The sequence below is a fragment of the Colossoma macropomum genome, unplaced genomic scaffold (assembly GCF_904425465.1).
Source record: "Colossoma macropomum unplaced genomic scaffold, Colossoma_macropomum, whole genome shotgun sequence".
Classification (NCBI taxonomy): domain Eukaryota; kingdom Metazoa; phylum Chordata; class Actinopteri; order Characiformes; family Serrasalmidae; genus Colossoma; species Colossoma macropomum.
Genome location: NW_023494803.1, coordinates 17334446 through 17346853, shown reverse-complemented (window position 1 = coordinate 17346853; position 12408 = coordinate 17334446). Strand labels below are relative to the sequence as shown.

Below are 12408 nucleotides of genomic sequence, written 5' to 3'. Positions count from 1 at the left end.
TTTTGCCACTAAATATTAATACCATGGCTCAAAAATATGAATTATCTCATTGATCAATCTCATACATTATTATATCAGTCTCATATATATCATGAAATCATAAATACCACAATCTCTAATTTCTAACTACAGAAAGTAATATCAATATTTTTAATCTCTTTTATATAGATATTGGCAGCAACCAGTATTTTAATGACATCAAGACAGACAACATTTATTAACACACAATGAGCTACTGAGCTACAAATGAAAGAATCAACAACAACAATCAGTATATTTACAGTGAATATGAGGTAGATGGCTATTAACTAAATGAAAAGCAGAAGTGGAAATATGTGCTTGTTAACTATAAAAAAAGTCTCTTTTTCGAAAACATGAAACTAAATTAAATCTATAATGTCCACTGCAAAACTAACTAAAATGAAGTATGAGTTAATGAGTTAAATATCATGTGTTTACAAAGGTGGTTCCCTTCTGTGTTCCCTACTGTTGTGTTCATCTCATTCTACTTTTATCAAATACCTACTATCAAAGCATTCATAATGCCAAAAAACTAAATTAAAACTGAAACTAAATCAAAACAAAACTAAAACTATTACTTTTCAGAAAATAAAAACTAAATTAAAACTATTAATGTACTCTTCAAACTAAGAAACTAAACTGCAATAAAAACCAAAATGAAAAACTGAATAAATAAACATTTCAAAACTATAATAACCCTGATGTGTGAGAGAAAGGAGTGTGTGATTACGTAAGAGGAGAAAGAATTGTGCCGATTTCAAATACTCAAACATGGCGTTTGCCGGTGGTTTGTGATGAGCTTCACTGTATGTTAACGAGGTCAGCTGACCTTTTCTTCTAATCCACGCAGAATGAAGACGGTGAATTTAAACAAGTGAGAATTAACTCAGCTTAACAATAAAGCTAGTTTGCTAGATACCAGGACGCTATGTTAGCAAAAGAAAAGATCACAAAAATACACATCCAATAATGTGATGGTTTAGTATTTTGTCTTTAAAAACTCAAAAACATGGTAAAAAATTATGTAGTAGATTGAATCAGAATGATAAAGTCTACACAGGCACTTTCCTCCCACCTGCAGGATGGCTGGTCTGATAAGGTGTAGAGAAAAGAGTATTCGCTATTAAAGCAAATGCTGGAGAAACTGAACATTTTGCTAAAGCCTCTGTAAAGCCTCAAGTTAAACCTTGACACATCCAGAGAAAAACTAAATATTCACAAGTGAGAAACCTTCAAAACTTTCAAAGCAGTCAAAAGTAAGACACTGAGGAGAACAGATTATCCCTGCCATATCCCTGGCATTACTGACTTCGACACCAGAACCCAGAGATGGAAGATGGAGGCAGAATACTATACTAAAGGTTTAGCGTCTGATCTTTATAACAGTTTTGTGTCACATGTAGTTGAGAAAGCTGCTTGCTCTTATTACAGTCTTGCAGGTACAGAAACCTAGAGCGTCTATTCATTTTAAACTTAGTCATAGGCCTGTACTGCCTCTTTGAACAGAAAAAAGTTAAATTTTCTGCCAGGCCTTGCTGAATAGACGGCTACACACAGTACCAGTCAAAGGTTTTTTTTTGCTTTGGACACATCTAGTCATAGAAGTGTTTTCCTTATGTTTACATGTTTCCACATTTTAGAATAATAAACTACCATGTGAAGACATGGATATATAATCAATAAATAATACTAATCAAATGTTTTTGCTTATGTAATTAGATGTATCTCATATTTTACGTTCCTCAAAGAAGCTCCCCTTTGCCTTAATGTAGCTTAACTAACTTATTCTTTCAGAGAAGTTTGATGTGAAGAAGCTCACTGTAGAGAGATGTGCTGACTCAGATTACTTTACAGCGGTGGTGATGGGAACCAGGGGTCACAACGCCAACAACACAAATATAGCCATTTATTTATTATCCAAGTATATCTATATGTAATGCTGATTATAGTGAAATAGTGGTTAACCTGAAAAAGATATGTTTTCTTTTCCTTTCATTGGGGACTACTTTGCCTCACAACAGCCCACATCTACCTCACCACCATGAAGGTGCTTTAAAATATACATTTCTAGCCAAAAGTTCAACTCAAAACTATCATAAAACAATGTGCATCAGGCAACATATCCATGACCATGTTTACGTAATAGCTTTCTGTAGGGGAGCTTTTAGAGGCATTAAACTCCTCAGACGTCTAGTTATACCACCACTATGAACAATTCTGACTGAGTAAGACGCTTTAGAACAGAGCATTTCACATCAAACCACCCAGACAAACTCTGTTTACATCCTAAGAAATTATAGAGAATTTCTGAAAATTCAATAGTGTTCCCCTTTAAGGCCTTTACATACCGTGGGCAATTTATCTGTGCGATTTATTTGGATGACACCTGATAAATTTGAACTGGGCTGTGAACATCAAACTGGGCCACAAACCACATTACATGTGGAAGCACTTCCACATCAGCTTCTGAATGAAGCGATGAAGCCCCTTGTGCTGCTTTCACTTCAACAAAATGGAAAGCAGCCTGCCCTGTGTCACCGTTTGCCTGTTCTGTAAAGAGCAAAGAATATCTAATTTGTACCTATGCTATGTGTTTTGTGGTAAGACTTGTGTGGAGCTGCATCTCCAAAAGCAGGTCATGAAGATCCCAGCTGTGTGTAAATACATTCAAAGTTTTAGCCCCTGAATGACGGGGTGAAACTCTCTGGGAGAGGGGCATTTCGATGCCATATTTTACATGTGAAAGTTTTGTTTTGAAAATGAATTCACAGATATCAACTTCAACATTTATATTTGTCTTACAAACATATTATACATCTGTTAATGCTGTCAAAATAAAATCTGTTGAATTTTATTACAAACAAATGCACTTTTGAATGTCTATTTGAATGTTAAAATCTCCTGTGCTCATCCTACTGTCAGCAGACTGACTTTGATCCCCATCACAGAAGTCTAACCTGTTTATTGTTGCTGTTCATGTTTATCTGCTGCAGTTCGCCACAGCAACGTGCATCAGAATCCAGAATCTCTGACAACGTCATGTTACATGACTCTGGGATTCTGTGAGCAGTCTGGAAAACACTTGAGTGCCTTCAGCCCTCTTCTTCTCAGACGTTCTTGAGTCCCCACTAAATATGAACTCTTGCTGTAGTGAATATATTGAGCTTTGTCACTGAATATGCACCGATGCTCACCACCTGCACCATAATTCACCAGAAGAATCCACTTCTTTCCCAACTGTTTAAGCTTAGCATCAGCTACACACTTTAGCACAGTTGAGTCTTACTGTAATACCCAGTGTGCCCACTGCGTTTAAAAAAAGAAAGAAAACTCTCCACAAAATAAATAACAATAAAACCAGTAAACAAACCAGCAGTCAAAAAAATGAAACTGACCCAGTTTTATAGATTTGCGCAGTAGTGTGGAAGTGTAACAAAACAATTAGCATGTAGATCATTTTAAAGAGCCTTATATACTTGAATTCAAACATACAATATAAACTCAAATGTACCTGAACTCAAACATTCAATATAAACATACATTGAGGCAAGTGTGTTACAGTAGATCCAGTATATGTGCTGTACTCACATCGTTATTTTGCCCAGTTTTGGCAAGCATCTCCTGCAGTGCCCGGACTGAAAGCGACTGTTCCAGCACGAAGTTACAGATGCAGAGGTCTGGAGGAACATACTGAGGGAGACAGACAGTAAGAAACAGAGAGAGAGAGAGAGAGAGAGATCAGACTACAGGAAGAAGAGAGCACAGTCCAATCTGAAAAATGAATCCAATGGCCTAAAGTGAACTGCATGTTCTTTTAAAACTCCCTCATCTCCATGCCGTATCTGCACACTTCTTAGATCAGACAGAATTAGTAGCAGGGGTGCACCGAGCATGAATTTTTATGTTCGATTCCTATGCAAGCTCCACTCTTGCTTCAGACTTGAAACAGGTGTTTCTGTTTCTCCTTCCACTGTGAGAAGACAACCCAACTCTGTGAGTCTGAAAGGATGTGTAGCTGTCAAGAAGCTGTTACTGAGAAAAGGAAAAGGACGAAAAGGAGGAAAATTTGCAAATGAAACAAAGAAGCTGAACTTTGAAGCTGAGTCCAGACCTCAACAGCATGGAATGTGTTTGAGATGATGTGGATTGTGAGAAGCAGAAAATGCAACCAACATCTAAGACTGAACTTTGGATGGGTGGAAAAATATCCCTGCAGATTTATTTGACTTTAAGTGTTCTGTATGGTAGCTGTCATAAAGGCAAGCGGTGTACACAGAAAATTCTGAAAAATGTACTACTATATTTAGTTGTTGTGTCATTTTCTGCTAAATATATGTTTTCCACTTTTTTGTACGTTTCCACTAAATGTTAGTGGCCATTTAGACTGGAAGTGAAATAAATAAAGGCTCGTCTCCGACTTTTGTACATTACTATAACTGTCGCCCCTTCACATCTCCTATGTCATTATTTATCACGTGTGATAATCTTGCACTTTATTGGTTACTATCATTAAATTCTTTTTTCTGAAACCACACACACACACACACAGCTGCACCAAATCCCAACACACAGATAACGCAACGTACATACAGTGAAAAAAGCGCTAAGGTTAGTCGGTTTGGCTGAATGACCGAGTTTCAGCAATCCTTCATCTGTTGTGTAGTCAGTTACAGTTGAAGTAATGTCCAGTTCGTTATTTACATTTACGGCCTTTGGCAGACACTCTTATCCAGAGCGACTTACAATTCATCATTTTACACAGGAAGGCAAGGTTAGTGATAGGAGTCTTACCCAATGACTCTTATTGTTTCCCCCATAAAATAATATTTTTCTGCAAATGTTAATGCAGTAACTTTTTTATTTGATTAATCAAAAAAAATATATATAGTAATTGTGACACGTGTAAAACTTTGCACACCCCAGTGAGCCAGTACATAGTAACACCCCCTTTGGCAGATAAAACAGCTTGCAAATGCCTTTTGTAGCCAGCTAGAAGTCTTTCTGTTCTTGTTTTATAATTTTTTTACCCACACTTCCTTGCAGAACGCATCTAGAACGCGTCTACTTCTGTGATATTCTTGGGCCACCTTGTATGCACAACATGTTTAAGATCTACCCACAAATTTTCAATGGTGTTTAAGTTAGGAGACTGTGAGGGACATTACAAAAGCTTTAGCTTGTGTTTCTGCAAGTAGTTCACGGTGGATTTTGAGGTATGTTTTGGATTATTGTCCTGTTCTAGAAGCCACCCTCTTTCCAGTTTCAGTTCTTGACTGACTGTGTCACATTTGCTTTCAGAATTTGCTGAATGCGCCAAACAACCTCAAGGTATAACAGATCCATCCCCATGCTTAACATTTGGCAAGGTGTTCTTTTCATCAAATGCTGAAACATATCTTTGGTGATTGTGGTCAAAGACTTTCATTTTTCACTTCATCAGTCCACAGAACAGTATCACAAGCACTGTTTTATATTTTTAAGTTAATTAAATATAAAGTACAACCTCATTTCCAAAAAATGCAGTGCAAAATCTAAATAAAAACAGAATAAAATGATGTGCAAATCATTTAAACCTCATATTTAATTGAAAAAATACAAAGACAACAAATCAAAATTTGAAGCTTTTTTGTTTTTAAAAATTATATGTCAATTTTGAATTTGATTACATTCTGTTTTTATTTACATTTTGCATAGATATAGTTTTTGGCTGTATCACTCACTACTACTAGATGGGTTCTGTTGACTCATGTATGGCTCCTCTCCACACAAGCAATCAGTTCCCCATGCTTTTACTTCAAACTCAAAAATATTGTGCAAACCTATTTCCAAAAAAAAGTCCTACAAAGTCAATACACTGTAATGTACATTCAGTAATTACAAGCATGGGTAGCCTTGCAGGCAAGCACAGCTGCATTCTAGCATGGCCATTTCCAGGTTGCGCTATAACTGCCACCTACACACCTGATACACTCCTACATCTCCACACACACAAAACTGTGATGGACTATATTCCAAAAACCAATTCCAGAAATGCAAACTAAGAAGAATCTAAACAAACACATACACACATTTAAGCATCTACACAGTCCTCAGAAATCCATCACATTGTTGAACTGACTCCAAAGCCATTAAGTCTCATTCATCACTGCCTAAGAAAAGTAGCTCTGATAGAAGACTTGAAAATAATTTGCTTGCTCAAATAACTGTGCTTGCAGCATTTATGGTAGTGCAGCATAGCATGCCAATGCTAGGAAGAGACACTTTCAGATTTCCAAATAACAATGCACATATGCATGTGTTTTTTCACATGGATTAATGAACATTCAAAGTACTAGGGTAAAATAAAAGTACTTCATTGTTTATAATTCCTTTTACATCTACAGTGATTCTTTTCTATTGATGAATACAGTGTGCAGCAACAGAGCTACCGTCATAATAGAAAATGTACAAAATGCATCTATATGGTCGATGGATAATGACTATGATCATGTGCACCTCCCTGTGTGTGTATGTGTGTGTGTGTGTGTGTGTGTGTGTGTGTGTGTATAAAACATACAATGTGTTACAGTGCCTGTGCCTATTTATACTCGTCCAAGAATGCATATTGATTTACTTTCATATGCTTTGATAAAATATGCCACATCAGCAAAAACTTCATCAAACAATCAAGAGATGTTTTGGACATTGCTCCCAAGAGCTGACTTGATGGATATTTTAATTAGGAATCTCATCTATAGCAGTAGCAGGTGCCTACTGTGGGATCCATCAGGACCTGGTATTAATGAACTTGCAAATAAATAAGCCAAAAAAAATTTCTTATTGTTCATAATTCCTTTTACACCTACTTAAATATGTCCTATGATGGTCCTTTTCCATTATTGGATAAGTTAGTAGGAGGCTGATAAATTGTGCAGCAAGTTACAGTCAGTAATTGTAAGCCTATAAAATGCATCTATATGGTAGCTGTACCAGACAAAAAGATAATAACTGTGAGTAATTTAAATAGTGTTTCTGTTACTGCGAATCATAATATTTTAATCACAGATCCAGATTTGATCTAAAATGTGTATCACAACATTCTGTTGATCATATTTTTCACAACACACTATACTACTATGGTAAATACCTGAAAAAACAAGTGCTTGGCATATTTAGTTGCATTGAATAATGACATCCTATAGATGTGATCTGATGTGACATTATCTGTTCTCTTCACTCACCAACAAAGCTACCTGTTTCATGGTTTATGCAGGCCTGGTCAACCCTCTGCTGTCCATGAACTCGCCCATGCGTCAGATTTAATGTTTCTATACATCTTTCTCTATCTTGGCGATAGCACAGCACATATATGGTTAATATATAGTTCAGATCCAGGATCTGTAGAGTCGCCCTTTCCATTCCATCCTATCGCGAGATCATATGTGACTCACACTCGGAGTTATGAGGCTATGAAGTGGGGTTGGGAAACACGTCATCTGCCTCCCACTGAGTATAATAGATGGATTTGTGTGTCCGTCTACATTTTGTGTGAAACTGATCAATGGACACTCAGGATATCACTAAGGACTAACCCATCACGTAAGAAACCCTTTATTCTTCATTCAGTTCATATCGGAGCATGCAAAAGATTACAGTCACTGAAATTGCTGCAGCAGGTTTGGAAAGTAGTGACACATAGTATCATGTTATATGCAATTGCCTTTAAAGGCAAATTTAAGATGTGCAAAAATTGTGAAAATGTCCTTAGACTCCAGAGGGTTAATGCACACAGTATATATAGGGAGATATAACGGCAAGGCACATAACATTTTAAAATCCCTGACAATAACCAATTTAATCTTTTATTTACAACTGTTGTTTTATTGCCTACTTTTTTCAATTTTCAAAGAATTTTTCCCCAAATATGCACGAATACAGGCTGCAAGTAATTGGAGAGTGATTTTTTGTTTTTATATTTTTGGTCAGTGCTACGTTTCACACTGCGGACACTGGGTTTAGGTGAAACATGTTAAATTTAATTCGAATTCAACTTTTGGCTTCATATTAACAGCCATGGGAATGTAAGGATTAGCACAGCTGGCACTGTTTGGCCAAAAATAAATATTGCTGCCGTCAGGACAAAACCTCGTATCTCCTTTTTTTGATGTTTTTTAATTTTTGACATAATTTGAAAATGCCTGTTGCCCTTTACATTGTGTATAAATTTCATGTTGAATGGACCAACAGAAATGGCCCAAAATGACTTTGAAAAAAAAATGGTTACACTGACTTACATTAAAAGTAAATGATGTCTTTTCCTTCTCCTGGGAAGTTACCATTTTGGAGATACGAGATTTTGTTCCAACAGCAGTGATATTTATTAGTATTCCTGCCAATAAAGCATCAAAAATAGTGGCTGGTTTTGTATTGGAGCAGCAAACACCTCTAATGGAGGTATACTGTTCTCTTCTGAGAATTTAGTGATTTTATGCTCACATGCCAGGATCCATAGAATGTGCTAAGCTTACAATCGTCACCTGTTTACCAGCAATACAAACTGAATCTGTAAATCTGAACATAAAAGACCACCATGGTTAAAATACAAAACAGGTCAAATGTATCCATACCTGTTTGCAATGACTCCTCCAACCACAATCTCATCATTTAAGACACTGTCTGCACTCACAAAAGAATATTATTATGGCTTGTCCTCCATTCAATAATTCTAGTTAGTCTAAAAACTGAGATGAATCTGAGCTCAGGAACCCACTTCCCAAATCTAATAGAAAAAGCAGAGTAAGCACGCTACTAAGCAAGTGAAAATGGGTCCAGTAAGTGGGCAGAGGAGAAGGGCTGATGTTAGATGTGGGATGTGAGCCAAAGAGGCCAGCGCAGCAAGCTGACAGTTTGAGGTAAGGAGTGAGCCATGAACCTGCAATAAGATAAATGGAGCGCATATATAAGTAAACTGCCCTTCTTCCTCAGTCATAAGCTACCACAAACAAAAAAAAGTTGGCTAAACTGGATCATGTCACAATTCAAGTTCTGTTTCAGAACTTTTAAGCATTTTATTAGGAGTGGGTATAATGGTGATGTAATATCACAATACATCATGTTACAATAAACGTTTCATTGCATAATGTATCATTTAACAACTGAATGTCTCATAAAAAACACTGTTTACATGTACACCAGTGGCTCAACATGCATGAAAACTCTGTAGCAAGTTCAGGTGACCTCATTTTTGAAAATATTTTTGTGATTTTAAGAAGAAAAATTCAGGTCTGCAAAATGTACTGTTTTCTAGGTATTTGTTAATTTTTTTTTGCTTACCCTATCAAAGTCAAAAGGCCAATGCTTGCAATGTGTTGAGACCTCCTTATCTACAAACTCAATTCCAAAAAAGTTTAGACAGTAAGTGAAATGCAAATAAAAAACAAGATAATTAATGTTGTATCTTATCAGCTTCACTGTTTTTTGGCTTTGCCAAAAATCAAAGCATCAGTAAGACATTCAGCAGTTTAAGAATAATGCTCCTCTGCATGGACTGCATAGATTTTTGGTATTTCACCCTCTATAGCGCATAATATCATCAAAAGATTCAGGGAACCTGCAGAAATCTCTGTGTGTACAGGCTAAGACCAAAAACCACAACTGAATGACCTTCTTTATAACATTATATATCTTGTCTTTATACTGTTATTGTTCAAACACAGGTTAAAGTAGGTTTTTAAATAACTGCTTTCTGCTTTTATTTTTTATTTGTGTTTACAAACGTTTACAAACATTCTGATTTGGTCTAACTAATATGGTGCTACTATTTTGCTGTTGCATTGTGTCTGTTCCAAATTAACAAAATTCTGAAAAACTAAATATCATTATACAATTTTTTAATGTGAAAAAGTTTTATAAAATGTTATACTACCATATCCAAAGGTTTGGGCACTCCCGCTCAAATTACATGTGGTTTGGGTTTTTTAGGTGACCATAATTCAACACAGCCTCTGCAGACAACATAATACTGCCCATTTAGATAACCAGTTACTGTTTGGAATTTGGAATAACGTAAACATAAAAATGTGGCCTGACTTATTTACAGGTATTCTCACTTGAGTGTCACATTTTGCACTAAAAGTAGTATCAGACTCACAACATATGAAGGAAAATAAATACATAATTTATTAATTATTGTGAATGTCCACTGCAATCTCCTGTAGATATTCGTTACACTGATGAACAGCTTAAATTCACTACACACTAATGCACTTAACAACTGCTAACACACAACTGCAAATCGCACTGCTTTTTATAAATCGATACAATCCACATGAGATGGAAACCCAAATCAATACCGCCATGCATGATAATGACCCATTTTGAAATTGTACTGAGCCTGATATTAGGTGGACGGAAGCACTGCGGGCAAAACGCAGAGGCTGTAGTAGTAGAGAAACAGCAGGATGACCTAATTTTCAGAGACAGATGTCAATGTACTGGAACTCCAGTGTCTTGAAAAGCTAAATGAGCTGACTTTAAAACATTTCACACAACTATGTCAAAAAGAATCAAACCAAACATCACATGCCTGCCTTCATGAAAAAGGTTTTGTTGTTAAAAAGAGAAAATTTACTCAAGAATCCTGTCACTGAACTACTGTAATCCTCAAATGGTTAGATGTAGGTTAAACTAGAGGTGAGCGAAAACATAAACAAACAAAACAAACAAAAACATAAAATCACAGTACTTGAAGGCATTTTCACAACACACAATATGTTTTGTTTTTCTAAGGTTTGCAAGGTTTGCGAAACTGAAATGGACAAAAGGCACCAGCAAATCTGTGGCACTACACAAAAGCAAAAAATACAAAAAATGGTTCTATATAGTACTGAAAAAGGTATTTTGGTGCTATAAAGAATGCTTTTTAAAAAAGAACCATATACAACTGTTTTTTCATAATAAAGAAGAATCATTTGACCATGCAAAGAACGATTTAAGCATGCAGATGGTTCATTGAGTGTTCACTTAAGCAACAGAACACGAGAGGGAGTGCGAAATATCGCGAAATAATATCAGGGCTGTACATAACATAACTGTAACATAACTGTTGTATAAATATAAACTGTTGTATAAGTGTTGTATAAAGTTCTATATATAACTACTGCCTTTACTAAAAACTCTTAAAGAACTATTTTTTTGAAGAGCGGTTTTTAAAATTTTAAAAATAGTACATTCTTCAAGGGTTCTTTAGTAAAGACAAAACGTTTTACATGAACACTCAAACCATGAACACTCAAAGAACCATCTGCATGCATGGTTCTTTGCATGGTCAAATGATTCTTCAGATTGTTTGAGAATGTGTTGAATATGGGTCTATATTGAAACTTTTTGAAAAGGGTTCTATGTAGCACCAAAAAGGGCTTTTCTATTGTTATGATGTCAAATGTGTGATAAAACCATTTCACCATGCAAAGAACCCTTTAAGCTCGCAATTGGACCTTTAAGTGTTCATGGTTTTACACATAGAATCATTTGTCTTTACTAAACAACCCTTGAAGAACCATATTTTTTGAAAAACTAAGAGTGATGAAAAACTAAGAGCACAACATTTAAACATTTGCACAAATAAACTATTTAAGAAGGAATATGCTTAAAAAAATTATAAATTAATAATATACTGGCATAATGAGCTGACATCCAATCATCTACTGGATACTATAAAACATTAGTCAACAATGTTGATAATATAGGCTAAAAAACACGCTCTTGCATTTTGAAAAATGCTTTTGAATTGATTTTGATATAAAAACGATTAATCATTCAGCCCTAGTTTACAGGCTCTGTATTATTGTTTTCTTTATGTATGCAGTTGTTCAGTGTTCTAGAAGTGCTGATGATATTTATGATACATTCAGAAAAGTGTATCATAATGTATCATAAAACTAATACGTCATATCCGTTCTAATCATTGCTGGCAGTGGAGAATTCTGACCAATGACCAAGCTTGGTACTGGTGTTAGAACCTGACCTGACAATTTTGTGGCCAATACTAATAGCAATTTACCAGTTTGTGTTAATTAGTGATTTACTGACCAATATGACTCAAATATTGTAGTACTAGAGTTGGAGCTACATAGAATTCTTAGTGATTTTGGTTTCTGTTAATGAGCTTTTATTTTTCTTATTTTTATTCAGTTCTCTGATATTTATGTGTTATATCTTTATATTATTATACAATATCTTATATGAAATTTGAGTGAATTTGACATGTTTTTAATTCTGTTTTGCAATCAAATTCACCACTTCAACCTGTATCGCTGTGATAAAATTAAAATGTGCCATAGAATGGAAAACTATTTACGGTGGCATATTTGAATAAGGATAGCTCAGCTGAACTGACACACCGTGAAC

At 35.5% G+C, this 12408-nt stretch overlaps 1 protein-coding gene across 1 annotated transcript in view; it reads right to left on the bottom strand.

Moving 5' to 3' along the window:
* Positions 1 to 12408, bottom strand: part of LOC118823245 (ryanodine receptor 3) — a 282056-nt gene that overhangs the window by 216529 nt on the left and 53119 nt on the right. Inside the window, exon 3 of the mRNA XM_036592700.1 lies at positions 3610 to 3711. Coding sequence (XP_036448593.1) covers positions 3610 to 3711 — 102 coding nt within the window. The remainder of the gene's footprint in view (positions 1 to 3609; positions 3712 to 12408) is intronic.